The sequence below is a fragment of the Pleurodeles waltl genome, chromosome 9 (assembly GCF_031143425.1).
Source record: "Pleurodeles waltl isolate 20211129_DDA chromosome 9, aPleWal1.hap1.20221129, whole genome shotgun sequence".
NCBI classification, from domain to species: domain Eukaryota; kingdom Metazoa; phylum Chordata; class Amphibia; order Caudata; family Salamandridae; genus Pleurodeles; species Pleurodeles waltl.
Window position 1 is genome coordinate 39467098 of NC_090448.1, and position 19146 is coordinate 39486243.

General features: G+C 45.2%; 1 protein-coding gene across 1 annotated transcript in view; it reads left to right on the forward strand.

Moving 5' to 3' along the window:
* The first annotated feature begins 4684 nt into the window (after positions 1 to 4684).
* UQCRC1 (ubiquinol-cytochrome c reductase core protein 1) overlaps positions 4685 to 19146 on the forward strand; it is a 43545-nt gene continuing 29083 nt past the window's right edge. Inside the window, exon 1 of the mRNA XM_069206228.1 lies at positions 4685 to 4825. Coding sequence (XP_069062329.1) covers positions 4763 to 4825 — 63 coding nt within the window. The 5' untranslated portion in view covers positions 4685 to 4762. The remainder of the gene's footprint in view (positions 4826 to 19146) is intronic.

A 19146-nucleotide genomic window follows, 5' to 3' on the forward strand; every position in this document is an offset into this window, starting at 1 on the left:
TTTAAATTAAACTCTCAATCAAATCAACTGGTTCTCCCACCTCAGAAGGTGAGGAATATCAAGAAAGAGTTGAAGTCAATGTTTTTAAAGAAGACTACATTCTTGAGGTCCATAGCCTGCCTAGTGGGCCTACTAGCATCCTCAATCCAGGCAATATTCCTGGGTCCCCTCCATTATCGGACCCTTTAGCACCTAAAAACCCAGCATCTGAACAAGGGCCTTTCATATTCAAAACAGGTTTCGCTATTGGAGGATGCCAAGACAGAAATTTCTTAGTGGTTAGACCACATGGAGGCTTGGAATAGCAAAGCCATATTTGGCTTGACGCCAGAGATGTTCATAGAATCAGATGCCAGCCGTTGGGGCTGGGGAGCCCGTTGCGGACAGATCTCCCCGGGCAGTCATTGGTCCTCTAAAGAGTTGAATCTGCATATCAATTGCCTTGAACTTCTAGCAGGTTCCTTTGCAATCCGCAGTTTTTCTGCTGGGTAAGCAAACTGCTGCATTCTCCTCCGCAAGGACAACATTTCAGCGGTCCGCTATGAGAACAAACTGGGCAGGACTAGCAGAGGGGCTAGAGTGTCGGTGCATTCGGTGATCCATGCGTTGAGATTTTGCGCTGCTGTGTTGGTGTCGTCAGAGGGGGGAGGGAGGGAGGGATTTGGCAAGTGATGACGTGAGTTGCTTGTTGGTAATTTTGTTCCATTTCCTGTGGGGGGTCCTGGAGGTGTGGGTGCTGGGTGCGGTGATTGTGAAGTGTATGCAGCGGTGGTGGGTCCAATCTGGGGTGGTGATCCGGTTGTGTGAGGTGAAGATGGGGTCCAGTGTGTGTCCTGCGATGTGTGTGGAGACCAGCTGTCTGAGGCCGAGGGTGGCGAGGTTGTCGAGTAGATCGGTGGTGTTTGGGTCGGTGATGTCCTCGAGGTGGAAGTTCAGGTCACTGAGGATGAGGGAGTCGACTGATGCCAGGGCCTGGAGGGTAGCGATGTCTACAATGTTGTCTATGAAAGCTGAGCAGGGGCCGGGTAGCCTGTACACCAGGATGCCACGGATGGAGTTGTTGTGGCTGGAGTGGACAAGGAACTGAAGGGGTTCCATGGTGGTGCAGTGTTCTTCTTGGACTGCATTGACACATAGTGAGGACTTGTGTACGATGGCGAGTCCTCTGCCCATGCAGGAGGGCCAGTCCGTCCTTAGGATGCTGTAACCGCCAGGAACGGCGATGGCGATGTCTGGACCCGAGTTGGGGTTAGTCCAGGTCTCAGTTAGGAAGGCGATGTCCGGTTGGGTGGTATCAGTCAAGTCCCAGGGTTTGGTGGCATGTTTGTGGAGGGAGTGGATGTTCAGGAGCAGGCAGTTGATGGGGTTGTGGAGGTTGTTGGTATTTTTGTGTGCGAAGAGTACCTTCGGTTTTTTGAGGTTGGCGCTGAAGTTGCAGTTCTTGCAGGTGAAAGGTCCGTGGGTGTCCTTGGGGGAGATGGTGCAGCAGTTGTTGAGACATCCAGTGTTTAGGCAGAGGAGGGTCTCAGAATCGTAACTATGCAGTCCAGGGGGTGGTTTGATGGAGATCCAAAAGCTTCTCTGCAGATGGAGTCCCTGTGAGATAGATCTGTTCGCATTTCATCTGAACTGTCAACTCCTGAAGTACTTCAGCTGGCGTCCAGATCTGGAGACTCGGGCGACAGATGCATTCCTCCAGGACTGTCGTCCACTCTGGACCTATGCCTTTCCCCCATTTATGATAATACGCAGAGTAATGGCTCAACTGAGACGACAAGAAGCAGAAATAATCTTGGTGATCCCGCTATGGAGGGCACAGGCTTGGCTTCTGAATGTACTGGAATTAGCATGTCCCCCTCTGGTTCCTCTACCATGGCGCTGGAATCTCCTAATGGACCCGGGTGGTCTTCCTCATCCGTTGATCCAAACAGGTCAACTATCGTTGGTAGCATGGCGAGTTTCGGGAAAAGATGGAGTATCCCAGCCCTTTCGCGAGAGGCTCAGGACTACAGTAGTCAAGCATGGTTGTCAGGTACTCCAAAAGGTATGCATCAGCATGGAGACGTTAGTGTGATTGGTGCAGTGCACGGGTGCAGATCCCTCTAGAGCAGATTGCAGCATGATTTAACATTTTCTTCCATCCTTAGCAGTGGATGGCCTATCGGTCGGTAAACAATTTTCGATCAGCTATTTCAGCCGGTCACTCCTTTATAGATGGAAGACCAGCTGGGCAACTCCCCAATGTATGCAAATTGCTACAAGGCATTTGGATGTTAAATCCTCCTCAGCAAAAATATTCAAATTTATGGGCTGTGAATGTAGTCATAAGATGTTTAGATTATTGGCCAAGCAATAAATATCTACTAGGAAACAGTTGTCAGCCAAGTTGACCATGTTGCTATGTCTCATTTCGTGTGAAAGAGTGTCCGATGTGAGAACTTTAGATCTGACGGGACGTCATTTTTCTCCAGAAAGTATCTCATTTATGATGTCTAGAAGAACAAAGTGCAATTCCAGGTCAGTATCCTATCCAGCTGTTACGGATAAGCCTACACTTTGCTTGGTACAATGCCTGAAGGGATATGAGGTAAGTACAGCTAAATTCCGGACTGATATAAATGGTCAGTTATTGATAGCTCTGTAGAAGCCCTTTCGTTCGGTAACATTTGCTACCTTGGCGAGATGGATGAGATGGCTCCTAGCGGAAGCAGGTATCAACATTTCTAAATTTGGTGTGCACTTGGCTAGTGGTGTAATGGCATCAAAATCTTTCTTGTTAGGGTCTTGATCGGAGGACATTTTAAAATCTGCTGATTGGTCATCTGAATATACTTTTAAGACGTTCTATTACAAACCCACTGTAGATGTTGCTTCTGTGGTGGTGGGTCAGCTTTAAACAAACATAATCCGAGCCTCCGGACCAGACATAGAATAAAAAAAATTCTAGCATTTGTGACAAGAATTTTCAATTTTATTAAGGACACGGAGGCGAGGATTATCCCACCCAGTTATTGTAAGATTTGCTTACCCAACTATATATTTCAATGTAAAATAAAAAACTGTATATGTATTTTTGTATTCGTGTTCATCCAAAGCCCCCCCCCACCCACCCACCAATTTGTGGCTTGTGGAAATATTTGAGGAATGATTTTTGCTATATTTTCTTCTCTCTAGGACACGACGACAAATAAGCAGTCTTCCTTCTGTTCTCCTTGTTCATGAAGCTGTTTTCTGTAGGAAGTTGGTCTAAGCCTCCAGTTATTCAGGAGCAAGTCTACGTTCAGAGACTGGTTTGTCAGGGAGTCTCTCTGAGCTGATGTTGTTGGAAAGTGTAGTGTTTAATAAACTTTTCTTTTATTGGCTGTTGAGAAAATAAAGCATGGAAAGGGAAGCATAATCCTAGCCTCCGTGTCTGTAATAGAATTGAAAATTCTTGTCACGAATGCTAGAAAATTTTATATTCTTGTTGGAATGAGGAAGTGTGTCATGTAACCTGACATGAGCCGCAATGAGCGCGCCAGCAATGAACTTACCCTAGCAAACGACAACCCAGCTTCACGAGTTCAAATCCAAACTCGCTCGCGCCCGAAGCAGCAGAGGTAGGACTAGGAATATAAACTCCCAATGCGAAGTAGTTTGCTAGCTGGTAGAGGGAAGTCGTAGTTGCTTGAACAGGCGGGATGATTGAGAATTACAACCAGTGGCTCAGTGATCCACAGAGTCGTAAGCTGCACAGGCATAGAATGATAAGGCTACCCCACTCTTGGTACCAAATTGTAGTATTGGGTTTCATGCCATAAAGGAAGTCGCAGATGCAGTTTGTTGAGAGTATTTAAGTTTATTACATCTAAATGACCCACAGAAAAGTCAGGACTGCTATGTTCAAGGGCAAAACTCCAAGATTTTTTTTACCTAGCAACCCACAACACCAGGGCTCCACAATAAGAAATAAGGAACACAACATAACACTCCATGTTCTCAATGAACTCGACTGTAAATGTATGCTAAAACAAAATATAGGAATGTACTTACACAAACATAAGAATACACTCTTGAAGAGGATTCCTAGTTGTGCTTCTTATGGCTCGTTTAAAGACCCTCCCCTTTGTCATTTATTTTTGCGTTTTTCACAATTAAAGCTGTAGGGGTTCGCATTTGATACTTAAATAAGCTTCTCTGAACAAGAACATGACTCTTTCCCCTAGACTCTCACAACTAAGCAACTCGGCCCAATGGGCGACGGCGGCTACTTCACATCCAGTCCTCCTTCTAGCTCCATGACACTCGCTCCGTAAGCTGGCTGCACCGTCTCATCAAACGTCAACAATATACATACAGCCTGGCGCCCCTGTCACTCAAACAGCAAGAAAGCCATCTCACACCGTTTATCGTCATTTCTTTAACTTCAACAAAATTTCCAACAGCTTTGTCGCCTTAAATAAGGGCTCAAGAATGTGTTTACATATTGTCATAAAAAAAGAATGCATTTCCAAATTAACACATTACAGTGATGCATTTTTAACAGCAACGAAGAGTTAGTAGACCAGAGAGCAAACTTTCACATTTTATTGGAGACTTTTTAATTTAATGTAACATACCTCGATGGCAATAAATACGATACATGAATTAAAGATGGCCGCCGCCTCTCTCCGTGCTCCTGCGCGACCTCCTCCTCCCTGACGTGCGCGCTCCCGTCGCAGAAGCAGGGACACTCCGCAGTGCGCCTGCGCGTCTCCTCGTCCTCTCCTCTGTCAGGGAGAAAATGGCGGCCTCCGTGTGCAGAGCCGGCGGTTCCGCGGGGAGAGCGCTCCTACGGGCCAGGGCGGTGAGTATGCAGGCTCCTAGTGAATGGAAAGGTGTGGGCGGCCGCGGCGGACCTAATGTGTAGCCGTGGGCCAGGGGAAAGTCACTATGTGGAGGGGGCACGTACCTGCATCTGAGTGTAAGGTCATCTGGGTTATGGGACTCGGCGGGGACCGGATGAGTCCAGGGGAAGGTTGCTGGTTTCACTTTTGCAAAAAGTTATTTTCCAGTGTTTGTCAAAGTGAAGTGCACCAAGACGACAGTTTGTATTTGGTTATAGTGAAGTTCTAGACTTCTGTTACGTGGCACACCTATCAACTCATCTTTGTTTGCAGTCACCCTCTTTTCGTTCATCCCCCCCCCTATTAACAAAATGCCGCAATGGACCCTCTTTTGAAAACCTACATCACCCTGGCAAAATAGCCATAACTGTTCTGAAGTTGCCTATGTTTCCTTCTGGAGGGGGCCTTGTCTCGCAGTTCAGGATGGACTATTCCCTTGAGGGACAAGGGAGTACTGACTTGCACAAGGTTGTCCTTTGTTTAGAGTTTATGTGGGTGAAAAACAATGGTTGGAATGCTAACATGAGCTACTGCCAGTGGTTAGACTTAATGCATGTGTCCTCCTGCCACCTTTTGTGTGATTGATGTTCCGCTCTAAGTAGCCAAGGGTAAACCCAGACGTGGGTCTTTTGCTCACTGTGCCATAGGATCCAGGCTATACTACACAAGGCCGAAACCAGTCTGGGGCTGTTTGTGTTTACTTTTGTAGGGGGGCCTTATCTGTCGTGGATGGACGGTCCCCATGACGAGAAGGGTGAGTATTGATTTGCATAAGGCAGGACTATGTCTAGAGTGGCACTGGTGGTGAAAAATGATGGGTTGGAATGCTACTCGGTGCATTTTGCCAGTGAGTTAGACCTTTTGTAATGATTCCAACCAGCACTTTTTTGTGTACTGGGCATTCTCCATTCACCTTAATAAAATCCTCCTCCTAGGCCACTGGCTTCAGCTTCAGTTGGGCAGTCAGTAGGTTGACAAGTATAAACTTGGTGATATGCCCCATTTGGCAACGCAAACAGGGCCATGTGTTTGTGGCACTAGTGTATGCTGAGTTGGATGAAGTTGGGCACTACTCAAGCCATTTTAAACTCTGCCCCACCCTCTTAATCAAACAATATAGACTGCATGAACTAGAATATGCGTCGCTTTTGCTTTTGTAGGAGCTTAAATATGAAGTGATGTTTCTCATGTATTTGATTTAACTTGCTGCTTAATTTGTGTTAAAAAAAAAATACTAATAATCACTATTGTTCTCTAAAGCCTGTCACCAGCACTGCTGAATGTTGGGTTTGCTGAATACCAGCGTTGTTTAGTCTTCTTCACACCTCATGCCTCTTTTATCGCCCATAATACCCCACCTGTTCCTCCTTCTCACAGATGCAGGTTCTTTTTCATGCCTTCTTTATTCCTTTTGTCACTGTTTGTTTTTTGTCTCTTTCTTCTTCATCTGCCTTTCTCTCGTTTGGTATAGTTGATGAAAAATTATCCTTGGGTCCCAAAATGCATACCATTGGTTGAACACTTGCAAACTACAGCTCCAAATTAAGCGCTCATTCAACCTAGCCATTTTTTATTCAAGTATAGCAGCTTTGGTATCTATGTGGGCTTTTAACAGCACCAACCTCACGCCCATCACTTTCACTTGTTCGTGGGCTTGCTTTTCAAAAATCCTTTGACATTGGTAAATGCTTTACGTTTGTCCTTCCTTGGGGCGGTTTTGTTACCACCTTGGGGACTGACTTGTTACGTGGATAATTGCACGTTTGCCAATATGTTTGACTGCGAGCAAACGTATTTTTCCTTTTGTGTCTCTCTTTGCGCTCACGCTCATGGCGGCCGTGGCACTTTGAATTGACTTGTTTATGTCAACTGTTTTACTTTACATTTTAAATTTATGTGGCAAGAAAATTCCATTTAGGAATTTACAATGCTAATATCCTAACTCGAGCAAACGTGAGACCCCATTGTATTGCAAATGCTTGTTTAAGAACGTGACCACTGAAGTAGGTCGGGACTGATTGTATGTATGGGTATTTCTCTTGGTCAACCATAGCTAGGAAGCAAGAGAGCATTGAACAGTGGGTAATGTGCAGGGTTACACTTAATTGTTGTTTGCATAGAAGCACGTGAGCAGTGAGCTCCAGTTTTCTGGGTTTCTAGTGTTACTTGAAAACCAGCTTCTTTCTGTAGTGCAAGAGAATTGGAGCATTGCTCTGGAGAAGCTATTTCCTATTCTGGCAGCATACCTTGAAAATGTTTGTTGCTTTATTTTTTTATCTCCACATTTTTGTCTCCAAACTTGTAATGTCTTGCATTCTGGCATGATGTTGTCAGACAGCGTCATGTGTCACTTAAGATGTAACATTGAGGTGCTGTGCTTGTATGTTTCAAGCATTTAAGGAGATGTAGTGCACTGTATGTGGCCTGTCTGCCGTGAAGTTTATGGCTAAATGCACTGTGTATTTCCGCCTGAAACATGTTGTGCTGCGTCAATATGAAGGATATCATCTGTACATATCCTTATAGAGTCATTGATAACATTTGTGATAAATTTGTATTTTCATTTCATTAATATGGATCCGGTTCTTATGGTACTTTTTTTTTTTTCTGTCCGTATTCCCACGCATAATTAGAGGACTACAGGAAGAAAGAGATGAAAGACTTAATGTTCTATCTAAAGGCTATGCAGATCCTTGGGCAAGCTGTTGCACAAATTGGTGACATGATTTTTGTTTTCAACCAAATCGATTCTGCTTGGAGGGAGGCATCGCCAACAAGCTCTTGTATCTTGAAGCGTTAGTTATGGATCAGCTTGTGCCTTGGGTAACCAGTCAAGCCTGCATATAGGGCTTTTAGTCAGCAGCAGGATATTAGATACTTTTCTATTGCAACTCGGGTACTAAATGCAGATACTGGGTACACACTTGGTGAATACTATTTCCCGCAATATCAGTATTTACTAGAGTTCATCTTGACTATATTTGAGCCTTTAGAACAAACTTCTAGCCCTGTCCGGTTGTGTATGCAAGTCTAGAAGAGTCTGCCTCAAATTCTCTCAATCTGAAATAACTGATTTACATGAGAAAATGTCTATTTTACTGTGTTTATTAACATGGTTAGTCCCGTCCCCCCACGATTTAAGGCACAATGACCCTGAATTTAATCTACATTCATGTGGTCTTTATAAACTGATTTTTTTACCCATCTATGCATTACTCACATTATGATTGCTTTATCCATGTCAAGTACTGCAGAAGAGGCTGCGGTAGCCCTCCTGCTCAAAATGATAGGGTAGCTCCACAGAACTCGAGTATGCGACTCCCACCTTTCTTGGCCAGAAGATAACCAATCACAGTAGTACTAGACTCAAATGATTACAGGACAAGCGGGGAGGTTGATTTGAAATCCCAGAATTATTGATTTGATAAGGCAAGTGTACAGACCACCTTTAGCTTTCAAACCTAATAAATACGTTACTCATACAGTTGTATCCTTTTGCTCAAGGGACATAGCAAGTGGGTACAAATATTGGTTTGTTTGTAGATCCATCTGATACTTGATGGGACTGTATGTGGCTAAGTGGAGTGAGAGCATCTGGGCAAACAATAAAACCACTGGTCATGTTTTTGCACTACTGCCCCTCATATTCTTTTTCCCTTTTTTCATCTATTATAAACAAGATAGTAAAGAGATGTGTTTTTTTTTAAAAAAAAAAATATTTGGTAAGGGTTTAAAAGTGCTTCTATTTGCCTTAGATTAGATGTCTATTCAAGGAATTTTTGTATAACTGTATGTGTTGGTGGATGACAATCAGATGTTTACCGTTATGCAGTAGTGCAGTAAAACACATTTTTAAAGAATCTTTCTACACAGACCTGTTTACTCTGATTATTTACATTGATGGGATGTCCGATCCACCCTGGCGAAAGAACATCACTACTCTTAACTACACCTTGGTGGCCTTGCCAATGTATCAAATGGTGACACATTTTAAGGTTGAGACCCAACTCGAAAGCGACCATCAACCACAAGGGGTTTACCTAAATTCAGCTTATCGCTTTTATGACCAAGCTCCACTGGAAACTAGCACGGTTAGGACCATAAACTACATGATACTTAAATGGACAGTAAGCTCAGTTGCCCATATTGAAGCCTGAGCAAGATTGCTATGGGAGTACATAATTAAAGAAAAACGTAGACCCGATAGCTCAGTGGACCAAGTACCCTGCTGTACGTCTACTTGTGAAAACCCATAGCCAAAAATTGTCTCAACCATATGTCTATCCTAAGAAATCAGCAATAGTGTTGGCAGCTGTGTTTGGGGGAGTGGCAGAGGGTGGGGGGGAACTAAGCCATGCTTTGAGGATATCTTGTAGCAAGCATGCATCATTGGCACATATGTCCAACTTAAGTTATTTGAGATGCTTGTATAAGAAAATAATATGGATGAATCCTGAAAAAGAAAGGGTCCAGTACTGGCATGAACTGTTGGAGGCCACAAAGAGGAAAAAAAAATGTATGTTTTTGGAGGCTCGTGAACAACACTGTGGGAACCAGACCGTCGGTAGCCTCAACCAACATTGCAAAATGAGTATGGGTGGCCTGTCTGCAAGAAATGCTCGGAATGCCTAGGTGCTGCCGGCAAAGTCACATGTGCCACCAAAACAGTTATTCCCCACACACCACAGCCCCCTTTTGACTGGCAAAAATTTCTACTGAAGCAGTTACAAAAGTAGTTGTGGCAGAAGGTAGAGAAAGGGCATCTGGCCCCAACCTTTGCCAAAGGCCATTTATAAAGCAAATACGCAGTACTGGGGAAAGTTGCTTTGTCCACTATTCAATCATGTTCTTCTTTGCCAGCTGATCCCAGATAATTGGCGTGGCTCGATAATTACTCTAGTTTACAAAGCTGGGAACAAATCTTCACCATCTAACTATAGGCTGATTGCCTTGTTGGATGGTGAGACAGTGACGTTACTATCAGAACTTACCAAGTGGGCAGAGAAACATTCATTAGTGCCATCAAACCAGATTCATTAGGGACTCGGGAACAGTAACCAATATCCTAAGACTCTCCTTAATAATTGACAAAACAGGGAACCAGTGTCAGAACCTGCACCTGTGGTTTGTGGACTTCTGGTCCACCTTTGATGAGTTCCAACGCAGTTTACTGTGGCACAAACCCCAGCAGTGCAGCATCTTACCAGTGCTTTTAAAGGCCATACATCTTTTGCACTCTAACACCTCGATAATAATCAGGCTTGGGGCTGGAACAACACTTTAACCGAAACTATTCACCCAAGGCTGTCTCCTTGCTCCATTTCTTTTTAATCTGATCTTGGCAAAATTAACAGCAACACTAAACAAGGCTGACTCTCATTCTCCAAAGGTGGCATGTTTTAATGCTTCGAATAAGATGTATGCTGATGACGTTGTTTTGTTGGGTCACACAAAGGTAGGCCTGCAGAGGTTACTAAACACCATTGTGAATTTTTCATAAATGCACGCCATGGAAGTCAACCTATTTAAAAAAAAAAAAAAATGCAAACAATGTCTATCAGCACAGGAAGGTCCACGGTGCCCATATGTGACTTGAGTAACTACACGCTGGAATCAGTACTGGAGTATAAATACCTAGGTGTAATGTTTGATGTAAGAGGCACATATCTATTAAATGAACGGTCCATAATTAAAAAACAAAACAAAAAAAAGAGCAACACCTTGCTAGCAGCATTTAGTACTCTAAAGAACGTGTTAAAGGGCCCAACCCATGAACCTTTGGCCCAAGGCATCTCAGCGAAACTTGATCCTACCCTGGTGTATGGTTCTGAAGCCCTTAAGGGGTGGCGTTGGAAATATTGAAAATATGAGGGTCGCCATTTACCGGCGGGTCTACTGGTTGCAGTGCCATATATTGCTAGTGGAACTAAGGCTTGAATTTGGTCGGTATACAAGATCTGGCCAGCTTGGTTCTTGTATACAAGTGTGTTATAAATAGAAACCAGAGCAGGAAGTCACTCTAAACAACAATCTCCGGAAAGCCTTATCAGGTGTAGAAAAGAACCAACCAAAAGAATACATGAGTTCAGCAATACAATACAAAGCTTAGAACATTTAACAAAGCATGAACTCTGTGGTTAGAAAGACCTCCATGCTGGTAGATAAGGTGCTGTTTTCAAAAAGATCTCGCGCATGGAAGACTATTGGCACATATAAGTTCTTGAAACTTCAGAGCTACTTGGGAGAATACTACGTATAGGGTAAAACTGAAACTAATGGGCTATAAATTGGACAATTTCCCCATCCTAGATACTTGGTCCATAACGTTGCACCCAATTCTCTGGGGCTATCATTATGATTTTAACTGTAAAAGTTTTAACTAACTGATCTCATTAATAAATCCTATATACCGTTCTGAACAGCTTATTGATGTGGATAAATATTTGGCCCTGGCAACAGAAAATCCTCATTCCTACAACCATACAGAAGCAAGGTAGACAAAGGAGATGTGCTACAGGAAGTTGGACCTAACTGTGTTTATTTTGCCCACATGACAGTTAGGTCCAACTTCCTGCAGCATATCTCCTTTGTCTACCTTGCTTCTGTTGCCAGGGCCAAATATTCATCCACATCAATAAGCTGTTCAGAACGGTATATAGGATTCATTAATGAGAACCCTAAGATAAGAGCTCTAAGGAAATACTGTAATCGTGAATAAAACTTGCATTACTGAAGGTGGTTCCAAGGTGTATTTAAAAAAAAAAAAAAAAAAAAAATTGGGCTTTTCATAATGCCCCAAGAATGCTCTTTTTATTATTTGCATTAGCTGCTGATAAGAAGCCATATAGAGTGGCAGTTACTTGGTGTCAAAATCAAATGTATTCAGAAGTATTTGTAAGCGAAAAAGATGATCAGTTGAAAGTTGACACTGTTATGTCAATTATTGTGCAGTTTACTTTTTAAATAAAATGCACCTAAAATATTTGCAACTTGAATTAAGAATATTTATTGCCAGATTAAATCATTACAATATACACCAATGAATCAAAATCGATAAAATACATGTCATTTTTCGATATATATTTTCCACAAAATAAGGCACTGCTGATTTCCACCTCTGCTTCACAATAATGCAACATTTTGTCACTGAAGGCATGCATGGTATAAAAACACATTAAAAGGTTTGTAACCAACTTCCTATTGACTTGCCTTGACACTATTCTTTAGCTATTGTTATACTTTTATTTATTTATTTTGCAGCATAACCATGGTTTTGCCAGGAACCACTCAATCACTTTAATGGTTTAAGAGACACATAACCCTTGCATCATCTTTTTGAATCACTGGATGCTTTTCTGTTATTGTTAATAAACACCTGAACAAGGGGGTTTTAACTTCCTGAGAGATGTTTCGTGTATATGTAATGAATACTTTTAATTGCTGCCATTTTATAGACAAGCATTTTTCTTTATTTGGAGGGTTTACATTTTTCTCTACATGTGTAGGAAAGTTCCATCTTGCCTGACATGTTACTCCCATTTTTACTTGTGTGTCAGTTTGTTTTTGCCTGTCTCACTGGGATCCTGCTAGCCAGGACCCCAGTGCTCATAGTTGTGGCCTGAATGTGTGTTCCCTGTGTGGTGCCTAACTCTGTCACTGAGGCTCTGCTAACCAGAACCTCAGTGCTTATGCGCTCTCTGCCTTTAAAATTGTCACTGCAGGCTAGTGACCATTTTCCCTAATTCTAATTGGCACACTGGAACATCCTTATAATTCCCTAGTATATGGTACCCAGGGTATTGGGGTTCCAGGAGATCCCTATGGGCTGCAGCATTTCTTTTGCCACCCATAGGGAGCTCAGACAATTCTTACACAGGACTGCCACTGCAGCCTGAGTGAAATAACGCACACATTATTTCACAGCCATTTTACACTGCACTTAAGTAACTTATAAGTCACCTCTATGTCTAACCTTCATTTAGTGAAGGTTAGTTGCAAAGGTACTAAGTGTGAGGGCACCCTGGCACTAGCCCCCCACATAGTTCAGGGCAATTTCCCCGGACTTTGTGAGTGCAGGGACACGCTTGCACTACATATAGGTCAATACCTATATGTAGCTTCACAATGGTAATTCCGAATATGGCCATGTAACATGTCTAAGATCATGGAATTGTCCCCCAATGCCAAATCTGGTTTTGGGGTGCCAATCCCGTGCATCCCCGGCGCCCCAGCGTGGACCCTGGGTATTGCCAAACCAGCTCTCTGGGGTTTTCACAGCAGCTGCCGCTGCTGCTAACCCACAGACAGGCTTCTGCCCTCCTGGGATCTGGGCAGCCCAGTCCCAGGAAGGCAGAGCAAAGAATTTCCTCTGCGAGAGGGTGTTACACCCTCTCCCTTTGGAAATAGGTGTGAAGGGCTGGGGAGGAGTAGCCTCCCCCAGCCTCTGAAAATGCTTTGAAGGGCACAGATGGTGCCCTCCTTGCATAAGCCAGCCTACACCGGTTCAGAGATCCCCCAGCCCCTGCTCTGGCGTGAAACTGGACAAAGGAAAGGGGAGTGACCACTCCCCTGTCCATCACCACCCCAGGGCTGGTGCCCAGAGCTCCTCTAATGTGTCCCAGACCTCTGCCATCTTGGATGCAGAGGTGTGACGGCACAATGGAGACCTCTGAGTGGCCAGTGCCAGCAGGTGACGTCAGAGACCCCTCCTGATAGATGCTTACCTCTCTAGGTGGCCAATCCTCCTCTGAGGGCTATTTAGGGTCTCTCATGTGGGCTTCTCTTCAGATAACGAATGCAAGAGCTCACCAGAGTTCCTCTGCATCTCCCTCTTCGACTTCTACCAAGGATCGTCCGCTGACTGCTCCAGGATGCCTGCAAAACTGCAATGTAGGCGGCTGGCCTGGCTTGTAGTGGGTACTAAGGGGTACTTACACTTTGTACCAGGTCCAGTTATCCCTTATTAGTGTAGAAGAGGTGTCTAGCAGCTTAGGCTGATAGAAAAAGTAGCTTAGCAGAGCAGCTTAGGCTGAACTAGGAGACATGCAAAGCTCCTACTATACCACCAGTGTCATATGCACAATATCATAAGAAAACACAATACACAGATATACTAAAAATAAAGGTACTTTTTTTTTATGACAATATGCCAAAAGTATCTCAGTGAGTACCCTCAGTATGAGGATGCCAAATATACACAAGATATATGTACACAATACCAAAAATATGCAGTAATAGCAAAAGGAAGTAATGCAAGCAGTGTAAAGTTACAATGTATTGCAATAGGAGCACATAGGGATAGGGGCAACACAAACCATATACTCCAAATGTGGAATGCGAATAACGTATGGACCCCAAACCTATGTGAGCTTGTAGAGGGTCGCTGGGACTGTAAGAAAACAGTCAGGGTTAGAAAAATAGCCCACCCCAAGACCCTGAAAAGTAGGTGTAAAGTGCACCTATATTCCCCAGAGAGCACAGAAGTCGTGATAGGGGAATTCTGCAAGAAAGAACAACACCAGCAATGCAACCAAAGTGGATTTCCGGACTAGAGTACCTGTGGAACAAGGGGACCAAGTCCAAGAGTCGCGACAAAGTCGGGATTGGGCAGATGCCCAGGAAATGCCAGCTGAGGGTGCAAAGAAGCTGCCACTGGATAGTAGAAGCTGTGGATTCTGCAAGAATGAAGAGGGCTAGAAACTTCCCCTTTGGAGGATGGATGTCCCACGTCGGGTAGAAGCTTGCAAAGGTGTTCCCATGCAGAAAGACCGCAAACAAGCCTTGCTAGCTGCAAGGGTCGTGGTTAGGGTTTTTGGATGCTGCTGTGGCCCAGGAGGGACCAGGATGTCGCCAATTGCGTGAGGAGACAGAGGGGACGCCCAGCAAGACAAGGAGCCCACTCAGAAGCAGGCAGCACCCGCAGAAGTGCCGGAACAGGCACTACGAAGAAGAGTGAACCGGAGCTCACCCGAAGTCACAAAAGGAGATCCCACGATGCCGGAGGACAACTCAGAAGGTTGTGCACTGCAGGTTAGAGTGTCGGGGACCCAGGCTTGGCTGTGCACAAAGGAAATCCTGGAAGATTGCACAGGAGCTGGAGCAGCTGCAAATCACGCGGTACCCAGCAATGCAGTCTAGCGTGGGGAGGCAAGGACTTACCGCCACCAAACTTGGACTGAAGAGTCACTGGACTGTGGGAGTCACTTGGACAGAGTTGCTGAGTTCCAGGGACCACGCTCGTCGTGCTGAGAGGGGACCCAGAGGACCGGTGATGCAGTCTTTTGTTGCCTGCAGTTGCAGGGGGAAGATTCCGTCGACCCACTGGAGATTTCTTCAGAGCTTCTAGTGCAGAGAGGAGGCAGACTACCCCCACAGCATGCACCACCAGGAAAACAGTCGAGAAGGCGGCAGGATCAGCGATACAAGGTTGCAGTAGTCGTCTTTGCTACTTTGTTGCGGTTTTGCAGGAGTCCTGAGCAGTCAGCGGTCGATTCCGTGGCCGAAGGTGAAGAGAGAGATGCAGAGGAACTCTGATGAGCTCTTGCATTCGTTATCTAAAGAATTCCCCAAAGCAGAGACCCTAAATAGCCAGAAAAGGAGGTTTGGCTACCTAGGAAGGAGGATAGGCTAGCAACACAGGTAAGAGCCTATCAGGAGGAGTCTCTGACGTCACCTGCTGGCACTGGCCACTCAGAGCAGTCCAGTGTGCCAGCAGCACCTCTGTTTCCAAGATGGCAGAGGTCTGGAGCACACTGGAGGAGGTCTGGGCACCTCCCCTGGGAGGTGTAGGTCAGGGGAGTGGTCACTCCCCTTTACTTTGTCCAATTTTCGCGCCAGAGCAGGGCTGCGGGATCCCTGAACCGGTGTAGACTGGCTTATGCAGAGATGGGCACCATCTGTGCCCATCAAAGTATTTCCGGAGGCTACTCCTCCCCAGCCCTGACACCTTTTTCCAAAGGGAGAGGGTGTAACACCCTCTCTCTGAGGAAGTCCTTTGTTCTGCCTTCCTGGGCCAAGCCTGGCTGGACCCCAGGAGGGCAGAAACCTGTCTGAGGGGTTGGCAGCAGCTGCAGTGAAACCTGGGAAAGGTAGTTTGGCAGTACCCGGGTCTGTGCTCGAGACCCGGGGGATCATGGAATTGTCTCCCCAATGCCAGGATGGCATTGGGGTGACAATTCCATGATCTTAGACATGTTACATGGCCATGTTCGGAGTTACCATTGTGAAGCTATACATAGGTAGTGACCTATGTATAGTGCACGCTTGTAATGGTGTCCCCGCACTCACAAAGTCCGGGGAATTTGACCTGAACAATGTGGGGGCACCTTGGCTAGTGCCAGGGTGCCCACACACTAAGTAACTTAGCACCTACCCTTTACCAGGTAAAGATTAGACATATAGGTGACTTATAAGTTACTTAAGTGCAGTGGTAACTGGCTGTGAAATAATGTGGACGTTATTTCACTCAGGCTGCAGTGGCAGGCCTGTGTAAGAATTGTCAGAGCTCCCTATGGGTGGCAAAAGAAATGCTGCAGCCCATAGGGATCTCCTGGAACCCCAATACCCTGGGTACCCCAGTACCATATACTAGGGAATTATAAGGGTGTTCCAGTATGCCAATGTGAATTGGTGAAATGGGTCACTAGCCTGTTAGTGACAATTTGGAAAGCAAAGAGAGAGCATAACCACTGAGGTTCTGGTTAGCAGAGCCTCAGTGAGACAGTTAGTCATCACACAGGGAACACATACAGGGCACACTTATGAGCACTGGGGCCATGGCTGGCAGGGTCCCAGTGACACATACAACTAAAACAACATATATACAGTGAAATATGGGGGTAACATGCCAGGCAAGATGGTACTTTCCTACATGCAACAAAGTAGCAAGAAGACTACCAGCAACATTGTAGCACCTCATCCTGCCGGCTTTCTCGACTGTTTCCTGGTGGTGCATGCTCTGAGGGCTGTCTGCCTTCACCCTGCACTGAGTCTTCACCCTGCTACCGCAGGCACCAAACTTCTGCTTCACCGGTCCTCTGGGTCCCCTCTCATCGTGACGAGCGTGGTCCCTGGAACACAGGATCTGGATCCAAGTGACCCCGACAGTCCAGTGGTCCTTCTGTCCAAATTTGGTGGAGGTAAGTCCTTGCCTCCCCATGCCAGACAGTAATCCTGTGTACTGCGTGAACTGCAGCTGCTAGGGCTTCTGTGCACTCTTGCAAGGATTTCTTTGTGCACAGCACAACCCAGGTCCCCAGCACTCCGTCCTGCATTGCTCAACTTGCTGAGTTGATCTCCGGCTTCATGGGACCCTCCTTTGTAGTGTTGAGATGACCGCTGTGCTCAGTTTTCTTGAACCCGTGTTTAAGTACTTCTGCGGGTGCTGCCTGCTTCTGTGTGGGCTCTCTGTGTTGCTGCACGCCCCCTCTGTCTCCTCGTCCAATTGGCGACCTCCTGGTCCTTCCTGGGCCCGGGCGGCACCCTTTTTCTTCAACCGCGGCGTCTGCAGCTAGCAAGGCTTGTTTGTGGTCTTTCTGCGTGGAAACAACTCTGCATCCTCCAGCATGCTGTGGGACATCTTCTGTGCAAAGGAGAAGTTCCTGGCACCTTCCGTTGTTCCAGAATCTTCAGCTTCTTCCACCCGGAGGCAGCCATTTTGCACCTTCATCTGGGGTTTAGTGGGCTCCTGCCCCCCTGGACTCTTTCGTGTCTCTTGGACTTGGTCCTCTTCCTTTACAGGTGTTCAGGTCCAGGAATCCGTCTTCAGTGCTTTGCAGTCAGTTGTGGTCTTTGCAGAATCCCTTATCATGACTTTAATGTGTTTCTGGGGAAGTAGGGTAACTTCACTCCTACTTTTCAGGGTCTTGGGGTGGGATATCTTGGACACCCTTAGTGTTTTCTTACACTCCCAGTGACCCTCTACACACTACACTAGGCCTGGGGTCTCTTTGTGGTTCGCATTCCACTTCAGAGTATATGGTTTGTGTTGCCCCTAGTCCTATTGCATCCTATTGTGTTCTACAGTGTTTGCACTACTTTCTGACTGTTTTGCTTAACCTGATTTTGGTTTGTGTGTGGGGGGGGGGGGGGGAAATAAAAAAAACATTGTGGGGCCTGCTGTCAGAGTTCTATATCAGAGTCAGGCCCATTAAGTTTGCCAGTGCTTATCTTGGCGTTATTTCATCATCACATTTTAAAAGAAGAGACAATCCTTAGTATTTTTTGTGACCGTTTGAACATGCGCACAAAGCAGCATGTTTTGATGTCTGCTTTTGGACACATTCTTATTGCAGCTATGAAAATCAACCTTCCCCTTTAAACAAACCGTCGTATTAGTTACAATTGATTTTTCCATGTCATGCTTACAGCTTTTGAAAGCGTGGAGCACACTGCTGTTTTAGGTTCCGTGCCTGTATTGCTAATTGTTGCATTATTAAAGTAGCTGTTGTTTGCCTTTGTAAAGTAGATGCAAAGCCCCCTGAGAGCTTCACCATCGCCTAAAACAGATATTGCTGCTTCCCAGGTGGTTTCTTTTACAGCAGAAAAGAAAATGTACCTCTATCGCTAGTCTGTGTGTGTATGTGTGTGTGTGTGTGTATATATATATATATATATATATATATATATATATATATATAAAAAAAACCTTATTGCAACCATGTACCAGATACATAGACCAGAGGTCTTCAAGCAGAATTGAATATGAACCATCTTTGGTTTGAGACCGCACAAGTCCTGTATCTTCAGCAACTTGTTGGAGATCGTAAAGCAGTATTATGCATCAGCAAACAAGCATCAAGAAAAGCGATACTTCTTACAAAAATAAGCTGCACCCAATTGTATGAGAGCATCATAGTGGCATTATTTCTTGACCTGCTTCTCAAACAGGAACACGTGAGGAACTGCGCTAAAGATGACAGTGGCTGATCTGAGAACCAGAGCACCATTGAAGGAATTCATTTGAACTTGCCTGGGTTGCTGGCATCATGACCTGGATGCACAGGAGCCTGAGCCAGTATACTTTGCATGGGCAGTTCTGGGGGATAGGAACAAATATGTTGTGGAGATCAACTGTTATCGTGTTTAGTTATTGGAATTTATACAGAGTGAGCATGGCTGGACTGGAGTTGAAATCTGCACAGTAGTCGGCAGTGTTATCAAGTGGGGTTTACACATCGGAATTACTTCTCTTTTCACATACATGAATACTTAATGCTTATTTAACTAGATGTTTCTCAAAGCAAATGCAGTATTGACCCAGCATGTGGATCACCCTGAACTG